The following is a 16,634-nucleotide window of genomic DNA, read 5'->3' on the forward strand; positions in this document are numbered from 1 at the left end:
CTGGCTAAGTTTTCTTTTTTTTTTTTTTTTGAGACGGAGTTTCGCTCTTGTTACGCAGGCTGGAGTGCAATGGCGCGATTTCGGCTCACCGCAACCTCCGCCTCCTGGGTTCAGGCAATTCTCCTGCCTCAGCCTCCTGAGTAGCTGGGATTACAGGCACGCGCCACCATGCCCAGCTAATTTTTTGTATTTTCAGTAGAGACGGGGTTTCACCATGTTGACCAGGATGGTCTCGATCTCTTGACCTCGTGATCCACCCGCCTTGGCCTCCCAAAGTGCTAGGATTACAGGCGTGAGCCACCGCGCCCGGCTAGTTTTCTATTTTTAGTAGAGATGGGAGTTTCACCATGTTGGTCAGGCTGGTCTCAAACTCCTGACCTTGTGATCTGCCCGCCTTGGCCTCCTAAAGTGGTGGGATTACAGGGATGAGCCACTGTGGCTGGCCAACCTATATTTTTAAATGTCAACTGTAGTGTATGAAACTGGTACAATTATAGTGTTTTAGATTTTTATTTCATTTAGAGGCTAACAACTTCTTGAGTACTTAGAATAGTGATTTGTGATGTTTCCTAATCAAATTTCATAATGAAAAATTAGAAAGTAGTCTTCAGATTGCTGCTCGTTATAACCAGATGTTAATGTTTCAGTGCTAAAAAATAGGGCCATTTTTCTCATTTATACTCTTAACCTTATTTAGGTCATGAACTCCTTTAAGACTTTAGAAGCAATGTTTTTCCTCTGAAAAATTGCAGCGTTCACACACATGCTTTCATGTTTAGTTTTATAGCATTTGTAGATCGCCCTGCAAGGATCCCTAGGCTTTTTTTTTTAAGAACCAGTAGCCAACCACCCTATGGAACTCAAACTGTTTTGCTTTTGAAGGATAAAAAAGGTAGCCAATACTTTGTTGTTTTGAACTGACCCTTTTATAGAAAAGGTTGTCTATTCTAACCTTTAATTATTTCAGTTTAGCCCAAAAATGTCTTTCGAGTACTTACCCTGCGCCTGGCACTGTTTGTAGCGCTGAACCAAGTTACAAAACAAACAGGCCGGGCGTGGTGGCTCACGCCTGTAATCCCAGCACTTTGTGGACCGAGATAGGCAGATCACCTGAAGTCGGGAGTTCAAGAGCAGCCTGACCAATGTGGAGAAACACCATCTCTACTAAAAATACAAAAAATTAGCTGGGTGTGGTGACACATGCCTCTAATCCCAGCTACTCGGGAGGCTGAGGCAGGAGAATCGCTTAAACCCATGGCAACAAGAGCAAAACTCGGTTTCAAAACACACAATCTCTGCCCTTTTGGAATGAATTTTTGGGTTTGTAAGGATTTTAGATACAACATCATGTTCATCTTCTTATTTTATAGATGGGCAAACTGAGGCCCAGGATGATACTTGATCTTACCCATGGTCTCATAATTAGTTGGTGGCAAGACTTAGGTACTGGAAGAAGCACAGAAGAGAAAGGCATAGTCTTTATGTTAATGCTCTTACAATGTAGACAGGGGAAAAGACACATTAATTAATACATCATTAGGTCATTTTTTTACTAAACAGCTAACATTAACAAAAAATAGCTAATACCATTCTTATCTAATAGCCAAAGGAATAAAATTTCATGTAAGGATCTGGGTAGAAGAGAGAAATGATTCAGGCCTTGTAGAGGTCTTGATTGTATTAGGCTGAACCTGAGCTGGGTTTAGGGAATAAGGTCAGTTCAAGCAGAAGGAGCATTGCTATCAAAGGAATGGAGAATGAATGCAATAGGGTATGTTTCTGAACTGGAAATTGCAAATGATCATGTTAAATTGAGGGACAGCAACCGGTTTCCTTTCGTGCCATGCTCTTGAGTGTGGTTTTTGCTTTAGTCACTACAAATAGTAGTAAATACATTCAACAACTAATACTTTCTCAGTGATACAGTAATAGCAGTGATTTTCTTTTTGACATTTTTATATGTTTGTCTTTTTCTCTATTGGTATTTGATGTTAAAGCTTATTATTCATTTATACTCTACCTTTCAAATCACCAAATATGATTTTGTTATAATTAAAACATACATTTTGTTCAGTGTGTTTTGAAACTGAAGTTTTAAAGTAGTGATTTAAAGTGGAGTCTTATAGAAAATAGGGTGTCATGAGTGGGTGATACATTTTTTTAAAAGTTGAATTTGTATTGGTAGGTGTTGTCTACATCTACTGGCCTAACAAAAACAGTGTATAATCCAGCTGCTTTGAAGGCTGCACAAAAAACCTTACTTGTTTCCACCTCTGCAGTTGATAATAATGAAGCACAGAAAAAAAAACAGGTAAGTACAACTGGTATAGTATAAAAAATTTTTGCACATAGGAAAGTTTTTCTTTGTGTATGTGTTTTTTCAGTGCTTATCACAAAATAAGACTAAAAGGGTGTTTGTTGGCTGCAGCTGAACCTTTATTTTCCATAGTATAGCAGTAAATATAAATTTTTTCTTTGAAAGAAAGGTTCCCATGATTAATCTTTGAAACTTGCATACATATTTTAAGTTTTACATAGAAAAACCTTGCATTTAATTTTTGCTGACAGGCTTCTGGAATTACAACCATTTCTCTTCTCTTGAATAATAATTTACCCTTAGTAATATTCTAATGATATTTTTGATCCCTGACTCTAGGAAGCGTTGAAACTTCAGCAGGATGTAAGGAAAAGGAAACAAGAAATTTTAGAAAAGCACATTGAAACACAGAAGGTAAAATATTAAAGTTAGATTTGGCAAAATATATTTGCAGATGTTATAATTTTGAGTCAACTTAATCTTATATAGTCATAAGCAGATTTACTTTAATTTTGTAATGGTAAAACATATTTGTCAATGGTAATGTATTGGAAACGAAGAGCATACATTAAATTGTGGGTATACTTTATACTTTAACTAGTACTATGGTTATCAACATAAAATGAAATTAAGGTATTCATCTACCTGTGTTGCTGCACAGTAGTTTGTTCAACAGATAATTAAATGGAACCTTTTTTCTCAGTATTGATATGTAACTTTCTTCACTAGCTTAGAATCCTCTAGTCATGTGTAGTATAGTATAGCAGTCAGTAGCCACATCCGACTATTGAGTATTTGGAATGTGTCTATTCCAAATTCAGATGTGCTGGAAGTATAAATACACACTAGATTTCAAAATGTAGTACAAAGAAAAAAAGTAAAACATCACAATAATTGTTGAAATGTCACATTTTGGATATATTTCTTTAAACAAAATATTTTATTAAATTGTATTTGTTTATTTTTATGTTTTTAATGTGACTAGAAAATTAAAAATTATGTGACTTGCATTCTTTATTTTGGACAGTATTACTCTAATTTATGACATTTAATTAGTCTCAGTTCTTGATTATATCTAGTAATGAGGGTTTAGTAGTATGACATTTCAAAATTTTGAAAATACAGAAACTACATTTTGATTTGAAATGTATATCTTTTCTAATTTAAAGTTGGATATAGTTGATTAAGAGAAATCACAGTACTTTACAAAACCAGTAACTGAAGCCATCCTGATTCAGGAAACTACAATAATCGTGTGGCTTCTTTTACCTTATATTATTTTGCTTATCTTGTTGTTTCCTCTTCATGTTGGGAATATCATTCTCAGGTGAAAAAGTAATTAAATATTCATTTTTTCTAATATCTCGTTGAATGAAAGGAACCATAAAACTTTTCCTTTGGTTCTTTCTGGGCTGCAAATTACATTGATAGTGGGAATACTTAGAGGCAATAACATCATCAAATGGATTAGAAAGTAAAATTGCTGATATATTTTTCAAATTGATAATTTTTCAGTGATAGAATTGAGTTTCTTCTGGTTGTGTGCTTTGAACTTATGTTCTGAGAGACTCAAAATAGTAACAGTTCTTCACAAAGTTAGCCAAGAGTAAGACTTGAATTGAGATACAGTTAGCGTCACCAGATGTGTTGTTCTGCTGTCTTTAGATAATTAGTGGTTGTTAGCCTTCTCACTAATGCATAAACTAAAAAAAAAGTAATACTTATTTTTAAACTTACTTTGCAGTGTTTGTTTTGTTAATGGTAGTAGGAGTAATTAGCTTATTTTTCTCTTTTTAAAAATTTGGCAGATGTTAATTTCAAAACTGGAGAAAAACAAAACAATGAAGTCTGAAGATAAAGCAGAAATAATGAAAACTTTAGAGGTTTTGACAAAAAATATTACCAAGTTAAAAGATGAGGTCAAAGCTGCTTCTCCTGGACGCTGTCTTCCAAAAAGTATAAAAACCAAGACTCAGGTATTTTAATTTGTATTGTTGTTCATATTATTACTTATTAAAAAGCATTAAACATTACCTTTTTAAGATTGAGTTTTTCTTGTAGGTAATATCTTTTGTTCAAAATCTGACCATTGTATGTACCATTCTCCCCCTGCCATATATAAAAAAATAAGTACAAACAAGTTAACTCTACTAATCTTTTAAATTCTGTGAAGTTATAGTTGGAAAGTCAGTAATTAGAAAAATAGTCATGGGTAATCTTGAAAAGGCATCTTGAAGACAAAGTGATATAGGTACTTGACTGCTTGACAAGCGTTTAAGTTTATATTACATAATAGTTGTGGTGGTATAGAGGGTTAATAACAGAAAAGTATTACCACACTGTACAGAACGAATTGATTGAAAAGGGGAAAATTCAGATAGATCAACCTATTAGATACAAATAAGTAAGCAAGATAGTTTTAAATGGTAATAAGTGATTAAGAAAAAACAGTGTTATACAATGTTCATACTTGATGTGTCTGTATTTATGTATATATGTATAAAGTCATGACTCTGATGTTTTTAATTCAAATTCAACACCACATGGTTCTTCCTTTTCTTAGTTCATATTTTATCTCTATTCCGATAATGACAACTTGGTCCCACTGATATTAATATATTATTTATTAACACAATACTGTAATATATTCAAAATAGTTCCAAAATTGCTACAACAATGCCACTTCCAACAACTAACTAAATATAAAATTGAAAATTTATTTACATTCTTTACAGACTTGCTGTATTCCACTAAATGTGTAAAATCAGAACTGTGGTCTAAAATTACTTTTACCCCCATTTTGCGTAGTTGTTACTAGTTTGATAATATTGAGTCTATTTGCATTTGTATTCAGTTTCAATCCTCTCTCCCTGGCCCCAATTCTTGCTTATTGTATTTTATTTTTTGAACAAGAAATCAATTCTTAGGCTTCAAAAGCAAAACTATATAAAAAGGAATATATAAAAGATCCCTTACCCTTTCATTCCTGGCACTCTATCCCCACCCATCCCTTGTAGGTCACTAGTATCATTAGTTCTGGTTTATCCTAGTTTTTCTTTTTATAGATATATGTATGTAGATAGGTATGTTTCCTACATAGAAACATATTGTGTATTGCTCATTAGCACATTGGTTTTTTAGGGTTTGCTTTTTGCTTTCCTTTTCAGTTATTTCCTTTAAATTACCCCATATCAATCTATATAAATCTCCTTCTGGCTGCTGTATGAAAAATGAATTATAGGAAAATCAGTGAAAGTAGCAACAAGTTAGGAAGCTATTGCAGTATTGTAGAGGTGTGGAGTATTTTGGCTTGGACTAGAGTGGTTTTACTGGAGATAGAAATATATAGGTTAAATGTGATGTGTAAACGTTCTTTTAAAAAGTTGTATATCAATGCAGGATAATAATTACTGTCATCTAAAATATTAATCACTATTTTTAGATGCAGAAGGAATTACTTGACACAGAACTGGATTTATATAAGAAGATGCAAGCTGGAGAAGAAGTCACTGAACTTAGAAGGAAGTATACAGAATTACAGCTGGAAGTATGTTTCATCACAACTACACAGTAGTCTTAAAGGAAGCAAATGTAGTTGTGGTGGTCAGTTTAAAAATATATTCCCTTCCCTTCATTCTCATTAGAAATTGTTGGCAATCCCTGGCATACATATTGGGATGTTAATATAGGAAAGAGGGAAAGAGGTCAACAAAATTTTTCAGAGCTACTAGATAAAATCTTATTTAATGAGAAGTGGCAGTAATTCTGCCTAATATCCCTGAGTTCTTCCATTTCTAATGAATTTTATTTCTTTTCTATTTTTGATCTGTCCTTCCCGGGATAGGAAACTTACAATAAAGGCTTTTCATGTATTCTTATGGAGATATTCTTTGCATATAAATTGAGTTGTTGTAAGTATGAGAGTTTTAGTTGGAGAACTATTGTGAAGAATATGTTTACTTGAGTTTTGCCTATAGATGGTGCTGTGGATGTTTAGAAAAGAGAATTAAACTGCTTTTTTGTAATTTAGTTAGGTGGTTATTTATGTAAGAACCGATAGTGAAATTGATTCCTGTTAGACATGAGAGAGAATTTTTGAATAGCAAAATGATGTTCAGAAATTGGAATTACATTTTGAAATAGACATTGATGTCATTAAAATAGTTGCCACATGTCTATATCATGGTTTGATACAGGAATTTAAGATTTTTATACTTCAGATTATTTTTCTTTATCTGAGATGCTTTTTTTCTGAATTTGTTGGCAAGCTGATCATTTTTTTTGACACGATGGAAATCTATTTTAAATACTGTCATCCAGGTATTAAAGACTTAACATTTAGTAGCTACCAGACTTCCCTTAAAGCCTGTCTTCTCTGAAAGTCATAAGAAGCCATACGATGTTGTCCTAAACATGCATACCTTTGCATTCTCTGGAAACTTGATATGGTTGCATGTGTTTCCTGCCCAGTATTTTTTTGGGGGAAAAAACAGTTTGAAAAAGATATCTTTTATGTTAATAGAGAAATTGTGTTTTTCCCATTATAGCGATTTCATGCCAGTGTTGGTGAAATCTTCAAAACAAAGTATCATTTAAAAAGTTCTGACCCATGACTTAAATAAATAATAGCATTACCAAAATTCTTTATTATTCTGTGTTTTGCTTTTTTATTATAACATAGCTGAACACTGAATGGCAATTTCTATTTTTCCTTTATCATGACTTATGTTTAGTTTTCAGTGAATATTAGTTTTATGGAGTACTGCAGTACTTCCTAGAGTGTGTTCATTCGCTACAGTAATTCATTAGGTGTTAATAGAAAACTGGTTGAAAAAGGTTCTTAAGCTAAATAATACAACCTTGGAACAGGTTGTATTGGACATGCGTTTTTACTGTGGGGTTTCTTAGAGGCTTTTAATTTCTCAATCTTTAAAAATACATATTAAGTTTTCAGTGTTACTCAAACTTATTTGTCCATGGACCTCCCTTTTCATGGAGCATATTGAGGCATTAATATTCCTCAGAACATAATTTTGTATGTAATGTTCTATTACTAATATTAATCCTTGGCCTTTAAAATTTATTATGTATTGTTATATTGACAAATGGAAAATTATATATAATAATACAAAATGTTATGATATGTTGAGAAGTAATTACATCAAGCTAACATATCCATCACCCCACATACTTGTGATTTTTTTTTTTTGATGAAAATTGAACATTTAAAATCTCTCTTAGCAGTTCTCAAGTATACAATAATTATTATTAACTGTAGTCATCAACCAGTGCTGTACAATAGATCTCTAGAACTTGCTCTTCCTGTCTGACTGAAACGTTGTACACTTTGACCAACATCTTTCCATTCTTTATGCCCCCACAGCTGCTGGTAACCACTATTCTGCTCTCTGCTTATATGAACTTGATCCTTTTAGATTCCATGTAGTAAGTGAGATCATACAGTATTTGTCTTTCTTTATCTGGCTTATTTCACTTAGCATTATTATTTGGATATTAGATGATTATTTTAGCTAATGTTAAGATTAACTGTCTTGAGATGAAGAAACTGAAATACCTACACTAGGAGAATTTGGCAGTTGTGCCTGCTTGACACTTCCATTTGGATATCTCACATCTGAGACACAACGTCTTCAAAATTTTGCTTATCTTGCTTCTACACCACATCTATACAGTTACCCAAACCAGAAATTTGGCAGTCTTAATTGATTCCTCCCTTTCCTTCAGCATCTATATCTAATTAATTACCAAATTTTACATATGTTACTCCTAAATGTATCTTAAATGCATTTGCTTCTATCTCCATTGCCACCGTGGTAGTCCGGACTTCCTTCTTCAGGTCTTCTGTAGTGGCATACTGAATGGTTTCCCAGCTTCTTTTCTTTCTTCTACTCTGTTCTTAAAACTCTAGCCCGAATATCCTTTTCAACACTAATTTGGTTATATCACTCTTTTACTGCTTAAAATCTTTTAGTTGGTTTTCATGGCTCTTGGGATAAAACTCAAAATCCTTAACATGATCCTTAAAGTTATGCCTCTCCAGGTTTCTCTCTCCATCCACCTAGGCTGGATTGTATTCGTTCTTTGGGAAATTACATTCCTTTCAGCCTTGGTGCCTTTTTTCATGCAGTAACCTCTACCTGATTCTTGTGTTTTTCTTCGTTCCTTCTTTGATTCATTGAATAAGTATTAAATACAATTCACCAGCTACTGCTGGGGATAAAACAGAGAATAAAATGGAAACAAAAAATACCTTCAAGGAACATTTATTCTAGTGGGTTATTCACTGCAAATCTTTAAAGTTCTTTTCAAATCTTAAAAGCATTTATTCACATTTTGAGTCACTTCTCGTTAATATAATTAAATAACTTTGTTGTTGTTCTTGTTATTGTTATTGTGTTTTCTGAGATGGAGTCTTGCTCTGTCACCCATGCTGGAGTACAGTGGCATGATCTCGGCTTACTGCAACCCCTGCCTCTCAGGTTCAAGTGATTCTCCTGTCTCAGCCTCCCAAGTAACTGGGACTACAGACATACGCCACCATGCCCGGCTAATTTTTTGTGTTTTTAGTAGTGACGGGGTTTTGCCATGTTGGTCAGGCTGGTCTTAAACTCCTGGCTTCAGGTGATCTGCCCACCTCAGCCTCCTGAAGTGTTGGGATTACAGGCATGAGCCATCTTGCCCAGCCATAACTTAGTTGTTTGATGCCTCATTACTCTTAGGATTTGAGTTTCATGAGGGTAGAGACTTGCACACAAAACATGCTCATTAAGTATTTGTGGAATGAAGGAATGGTGTGCTATCATCATACAGAATAATGTGGTAGAATATCTGTTGGTTCTATAATAATGGTAGTAATAAGTAATTAAAATGATTTAACTACCTGTTGAAGTCAACTGGCACACAAATAGAAACATTATATTTGAAAATCATAACTGGAAAAATTATTTATTGTGAATGTAGATATTATTTATCTGTTTATTAGCCTGACTTCTGAAGTAACATTTAACCCTGGAATATCAGGAGTTGGAAATATACTTGGAAATCAGGAGTTGCTGATCTTTTTGTGATATATCCTGATATCTTAGAGAGCAAGAACGTAGAAAAAGGCACATTTGGTAATTCCAGAACCTCAGTGTTATATTTTTGTTTCGGTTTACTAGCCACCTAAATTTGCTTTCACCAAACTAAAACCCCAATTTAAATTATGTGATTCTTTTATAGGGCATTTGAATACATTGTCAAATTGCATTAAAGTTTTATTCATCTGCCAGAGTGTAATGCTTGGCTTGTGTTAGTAATCGCAGCATTGTTTAACCTGTGTGTCTGATCTCTTCTAGGCTGCCAAACGAGGGATTCTTTCATCTGGTCGGGGCAGAGGAATTCATTCAAGAGGTCGAGGTGCAGTTCATGGCCGAGGCAGGGGGCGAGGGCGAGGGCGAGGTGTGCCTGGTCATGCTGTGGTGGATCACCGTCCCAGGGCACTGGAGATTTCTGCATTTACAGAGAGTGATAGAGAAGATCTTCTTCCTCATTTTGCGGTACTTTCTTACTGCTCAACAAAACAAATAACTGATAATCATCATTGGGGATAGTAGACATAATTAAAGAGGAAATTATGAAAAGAATATGAATAATTTCAACCTGTTAGTCTGAACAAAGGGTTTGACTAATCTTTAATTTTTTGTTAATTTGAAAACAGAAACTATAGGATTTGTGTAATTATTTAGAAGAGGCATTACTATTCTTATACCTAGTAGGCCATGAAACATTATGAGATGAACAATATAAATTTTATTGTTTCAGAGAGGGAAGTCTTGTGGTTTAGTTTGATTTGATATTTACATTTAAAGAAAAAGTTAACATACTACATGGGCCATGCAGATTTTTAAAAATTAGGGTTTGTGTTTGTTAAAAATGTATTCTTGATCTAGCTGACCCAGTATTGAAACAACATAAAATTTTGACCTGTGATCTTGAAGTTGCCTCAATCATTGTCAGGATATAATAAAAAAGAGTCTATCTAATGGTAATAGATTGACCTACTAGAAGGGAGAATAGGATTGTAGTCTCTGTTAATCCATTATTTAACTTGGACTGCCTGGGATTTATTAGGCTCTTGTTCAAAATGGAGATTTTACCTGCTGAATGGCCCTTTCATCTTAAATGCTGTGATTCTTAGTGGTATCACAGAGGTTGGTTACTAAACATCAGTTTTACCCTCAGCATTATATTTAATAGTGGTTGCTCTGGAGGTATGAAGGAAATAATCAGTTCTTTATCCTCAAGACTTTTACATGTATCAGTTTAACACAAAATAAAGTACAGACATAATTTATAATCAAATTACAATTTATTAAGCACTATAAATACTTCAGTAACTTAGAGAAGTATCATGTGGGCATATGATGTAAAAAAAAATAGAGGAAAGTTTCATGAAGTAGTAAACTAGTTTAGATCTAAAAGAATAGGTAAACTAGTAGGTAGGTACATAAATGATTTAACCTTTTGAAAATTCAGACTTAAATGTTTAAAAATCATATTGTAGGCTTGCAGCAGTTATGGATATTTTGTCAGGACATATGGAGATATTGACAAGTGATTTATGCTTAAGGAATAACTAAAATGGTTAGTATTTAAAAATGAGGAGTCTAAAGTCCTGTTCTTGATGGATTTAAAGGGATAAAGAAAGGAATTAAAGAACTAGAAAGGAGCTTGGAGATAATCTTGCCCAACTCTTCCCTGCTGTGTACCCTACTTCCACACCTTCCACAAGAGAAAGGAGATCCAGATAACTTGTATGTTGTGTATAGTTTTATAGCTAATCAGGAAATTAACAATGAATGTGCTAAAATAATCCAAACAGGCAAGGTGAGTTTGCTGTGATTATGTTTTGGTGAGACTAAGGTGCTTTTGGCTAGATAAATATTCAGAGCCTCTTAATGAAAATTCTAACATACATTTGGACATTCAAATTTCACTCCAAAGTTAACAGTGGTAATTCACATTTAAATTACTAGTCTTAGGTAAGAGTGCAGGTTTAATTGAAGTTTAGCTTCTCTCTCTCAGCCTATAATTTGAACACATAAAGGATGTCAAAAGAAAATATTTATATTATTTAATGTCTATAATATTAAGCGACCATTAACTATTACAAATTATGATTAACAAAATGCTGTCTGTATCTTCCAGTACCAGTAGTAACAGTAATAAAAATTATAGCTAAAAACCTATAGAGCACTTATTTTGTGGCAGGTATGCCTTCTGAGTGCCTTATAATAATTCATTATGAGTTATTTGGATAACCCTGTGAGGTAGGTACCTTTATTATGCACATTTTAGAGATGAAGAAAATGATGCATGATGAGGTTAAGTAACTTTTTTACACAGCTAGTAACTGGTAAAGCTAGAATCTTGGTGGCTCTAGGACATTCTCTTTACTGTGCTCTACAGAACATTTCTGTGGTATGTGTGGATCTAATGAAATTACAGTTACAATTTTTGGGGGGTATAAGAGGGAAGGTATTGGTAATATATAAAAGACTAGAATTTTGTGTGATAAAGGTTGCTGTTTGTAGAAAAATCCTTCCACACGTGAGGGAAAAAATTCAACAAACCAAAAACAGGAATAATATAATATGTTTAGCTTTTAACTGTTCTAAACAAGTATAAAGTATAGTGGAGTTATGTAGTAAGCAAAAGCATGGTCAGTTAGAATGTTAAACTTTTGAATCAACAGACCTAGAATCTCATCCCAGTAATTAACAATTACTTTGGGGAAGTTACTTAAATTTTCTATTTCTTTCTTTCCCCATTTATTGGGAATGATACCAAAACTTTGAGGATTCAATATGTTGCTTAAGAAAGAGTTTATCTTGGGATTAGTTTAATAAGTGTAAGAGGAAGGTTAGTTAGCAAGGAAGCTCAGGCTTTGACCCTTATTTCCTTCATTTAAAGCAAAAATAGTTCAATTGAGTATAAGTTTTACTAATTCTTTAAAGTGTGAATTGTAAATAAGATTGGAAGATAGGGCCATCTTCTATCTTACAATATCAAGTACTAAAACAAATTACTCACCATACTTTTCTGTTAACCATTATGAATTGTTATGTATTCTGGGTTATATTTATTAGTATTTTAATGTTTTTTAATACCATTAGGATTTTTGGATATTTCAAAATATTTATTTGGAGGAAATACTTTTTTTTTAATTTAAAGCAATATGGTGAAATTGAAGATTGTCAGATTGATGATTCTTCACTTCATGCAGTAATTACATTCAAGACAAGAGCAGAAGCTGAAGCAGTAAGTTTTAAAAATAATTTATCAATTGAGATTTAAATGATTTATAAGTATTACTTTTAAGTTTTAATACAAATTAATTTTTTAACTTAATAATATGCTTTGACAATAGGTAGAACACCTGAAGTGGAATTCATGCCCTCAAAGAATGTCCTAATGCAGTTAGGCAATCCTGTGTATAACATAATATAATTAAAATGCATATTTAGTCACCAAGTGGAATGCCAAATTGTGTTGTCATGAGATATCAGGGATTCTCTTTTTCTTTCTTTTAGGTAGTAGATAGGGCCACCCCACTACCCATTATTCTTTTTTTTTTCAGCTGACCCAGAACAGGATCTGCTTTTTCAGAATGAGTGATGAGGGATAAGGTACAAGCAGTTCTGATGTCTGCCATCTTAATCATTCCTCATCTACTGCTTCTCGGTCTCATCAGGTTGAACTCTTAAAAAAAGTGTCCCTAAGTTCAGCATATCCCCATCTAGACTTCTCTGACTCTGCCCAAGACATATATATACCTCTAGCTTTGAGGGTACTCTTAGTAAAGTTATCTTGACCCATCAATCTTGAATTGTCTTTCTAAGGATTGACTGGAATATATTACAACTGTGTCTTTCATTTGGGTTTCAAAGATTAAAAAAAGGAAAATGGGAGTGAGGTGTGGGGGATTCATAGGAGATAGGAGCCTCTTTTTTTGTTTGTTTGTTGTTTTTTTTTGAGATGGAGTCTTGCCCTGTCACCCAGGCAGGAGTGCAGTGATGCTCTCTTAGCTCATGTCAGCCTCCGCCTCCCAGGTTCAAGCAATTCTCCTGCCTCAGCTTCCCAAGTAGCTGGGACTGCAGATGTGTGTCATCACACCCGGCTAATTTTTGTAAAGATGGGATTTCACCATGTTGGCCAGGATGGTCTCCGTCTCCTATCCTCACTATTCACCCACCTTAGCCTCCCAAAATGCTGGGATTATAGGCATCAGCCACCGCACCTGGCCAGGAGCCTTTTTTGCCCTGTGTGTTCTCTCCTTAGGAATTATACAGAAGACAGTGTAACTGTTTTGTCCTTGCCATTGTTCTGAGGATGAAATAGTTTTCCATATGAAAGTCACAAAAGAGTGAGATGCTTTTCAGAAGTTTTAAGTTGATTGCAACTTAAATTTTGAAAAAAAACCCTCTATATTTATCCCCTTTGTAGTGAATATTCTCAGCCAGCACAGTGGTACATTGCTTACCTGGTAGAAGTTGACCTTGGGGCATTATAACCAGTATAAGACTGTGGGTCTGATAAGTCATTCAACTGGACCCTTGAAATAATCTAGTTTGGGGCTTGGAGGTAGGAAGTAGCACGTTATTTTATAAAATAGGAATTCTTGATATTGGGATATTTTCTTTTTAAAGCTAGTTTTGAATAATCATATCTTTAACAATCTTTTGTGAAAGTAAAAAGTAATTTAAAATTGATGAGATTTTAAAACTTTCTTTTAAACTTGTATGTTTGTATGTTATATTGAAAAAAGTAGTTCTTTGATGAAATGTTCTTTCCAGGGTATTTTTAAGTGGAAGTTTAGAATAAGCTTCCTTTCAGTGGTGGCTTCAGTTGACAGTTTTTAGTCTATTACTAGATAGGTAGTTTTATGTTCTATTTATTTTCTAGGGAATAGTGGTATTATAAAACAATGGTAGTTATTACTATACAAATGGTTAAAATATTACCAAATTTATGGATTTAGTAAGAACTTTAAATATGTACTGCTTCCCTTGCTTGCTTATATGGCTGAGAAAAAATTAAAACCTCTTGCTTCTTAAATCTTTGGAAATTTTGCACGTGGAAAGACCTATTGACACATGCCTTCTTTCTTGCGTCTTGCTTTTTGTACCTTAGATGATGCATTTTTCGGAATGAATAGCAATTAGAAATACCAGGCATTAATATATAAGGAGGACTTTAACACTGAATTACATGAAGGTTGAATAAGTGACAGAATAATTAAGGTCAAGTTAGGTCTAATGAGAGTTACCTATTTAGAGTAAATAGCTTTAGTTGGATTTACTTAATAGGCTAGAAAGAGTAACTACCACTGCTATGATAAGCGTTGGGACTTTTAGTTATAAAAGTTGTTAAACCATAAATGTGTCCTTAAGCCAGAAAGTTTCTTAAAATTTTGTAAAGTTAAAAAGAACAGAAAATTAAGTTGAAGCCTATCTTATATAAGCAGGATACATGTAGAGCAGTGGTCTTCAGACTTTTGGATTTCAGGGAATAGTAGTGTTTAGGAATTTAAAAATTTGTGTATTTCTCATAGAGATAACAATTTTTTTATTTTGCCAGGGAAGAATACTTTAAAAATACAAAAAGATTGTCATGTACTGTCACCATTGTTACATAAAATAAAGGAAATTTTAACACTGAAAATGTAGGAGAACATACACTCGCAATATAGGGTAGGCCTTCCCAAAAAAAGAAAATTGTCAGCCTTTGCCAATGTTTATTTTCAAATACTACATTGTTACTCTCTGAACCATTGTCCTAGATGAGTGAATGAATTTATTTTCAATAATCAGTAAATGCATAATATTTCAAGGTGAAAGTATAGGAATAAATAAGGTAATTGAGACATTCATATATAAGTGAAAAATAAGAAATTTTCCTCAGGAAAAATATTAAAGCATTTTAAAGAATAGAAATATAAGCAGAACACTTAGATTTAGGTTAAGATGGTTTATGGTTTGACTTGTCTTGTTAGAAGATGGTTCCTGTTACTTTATTTCTTTTTTTTTTTTTTTTTTTTTTTTGTCTATCATCATGTCAAAGTCTAAAGTTGCGTAAGTACTCAGACAGGAGTAAAGAAGTAGTCTCTTCCCATAACCGATTAGAATATTATCTTTTCTACACTGAATTGTTACTGTACCTTTGGAGGAGTCCAAGATCCTGTTCAGAATAGGAATAATTAAGTTGCTGTTTGAACAATCAGACCAAAAATGAAACCTACAGTCCCAAACTCAGGTACAATTTTTTATATCAAAAGGTAAGAGGGACCAGGTGCGGTGGCTCATGCCTGTAATCCCACCCCTTTCGAAGGCCAAGGCGGGTGGGAGTTCTAGACCAGCCTGGGCAACATGGAGAAACCCCCTCTCTACCAAAAAATACCAGAAAATTAGCCAGGTGTGGTGATGAGCACATGCAGTCCCAGCTGTTCGAGAGGCTGAGATGGGAGGATCACCTGAGCCCAGGAAGCAGAGAATGCAGTGAGCTGAGATCATGTTACTGTGTGTCTTAGAGAGCAAAGAAATAGGGGGAAAGAGAATCATGCTTTACTAAGTGGATTCAATCAAAAGAAGTCAAATTATGTGCATAGCAGAGTTTTTATGTGTGTTTTTATTAATACTTAATAGTTATTAAGTACTGCTATGTAATGGACACTGTGCTACCAGAATTAGTAACTTGAGGTCTGAAGGTTGTGGGAAAGTGGCCATGTACATTGAACTCAAGAGTTATAGAACTGGAAATCTTCCTTTGTAACTTTTAAAAATTAGATTTTGCATGTTTTTTAAAATTTGTGGTTATATATAATTATATATATTTGTGTTCATAACTCCTGCCTAAACATTCTGTAACATTACAAATATTAATAAACTTGCTTTTAGCCTTCTTTTATATATTAGTTTTATTATTGTTGCTAAAAATGTAAGGAACCATAGGATTGCATCTTAAATTCTTCGGTAATTATCCATATCTCAAGTCAGTTTTCTCCATAGTGTTTGCAGAACACTCTTTCTGCAAGAGATCTCCTAACAAAGGATTCTCTTGTCAGATAAGTTTGTGAAAGACTGCATTTGTATACTCCATTTAGAATTATAGTGTAAATGGACTAAGTCCGGAGGTAAACAAACCAGTTTAATTTTGTTTCATCCAACATCTTTCCAAAATTAAATGTTTCCAGAACATCAGAACATTTTCCATGTAAGATGTAGAATTCACACTTTTCATAGTGTTTTCCTCCTTT

At 33.7% G+C, this 16,634-nt stretch overlaps 1 protein-coding gene across 19 annotated transcripts in view; it reads left to right on the forward strand.

Annotated features, from left to right (window-relative positions):
- RBM26 (RNA binding motif protein 26) overlaps positions 1 to 16,634 on the forward strand; it is a 90,942-nt gene that overhangs the window by 58,590 nt on the left and 15,718 nt on the right. For 18 of the 19 annotated variants that reach the window (XM_012445351.2, XM_012445352.3, XM_012445359.2 and 15 more), the window contains 6 exons: positions 2,186 to 2,311; positions 2,657 to 2,731; positions 4,126 to 4,293; positions 5,760 to 5,864; positions 9,676 to 9,876; positions 12,554 to 12,640. In XM_012445351.2, coding sequence (XP_012300774.1) covers positions 2,186 to 2,311; positions 2,657 to 2,731; positions 4,126 to 4,293; positions 5,760 to 5,864; positions 9,676 to 9,876; positions 12,554 to 12,640 — 762 coding nt within the window. The remainder of the gene's footprint in view (positions 1 to 2,185; positions 2,312 to 2,656; positions 2,732 to 4,125; positions 4,294 to 5,759; positions 5,865 to 9,675; positions 9,877 to 12,553; positions 12,641 to 16,634) is intronic. The other variant, XM_012445358.3, reaches the window with a different exon arrangement.

The sequence above is a fragment of the Aotus nancymaae genome, unplaced genomic scaffold (genome assembly GCF_030222135.1).
Source record: "Aotus nancymaae isolate 86718 unplaced genomic scaffold, 86718_ANA_hifiasm-v0.15.2.pri h1tg000048l, whole genome shotgun sequence".
In the NCBI taxonomy this organism is placed as follows: Eukaryota; Metazoa; Chordata; class Mammalia; order Primates; family Aotidae; genus Aotus; species Aotus nancymaae.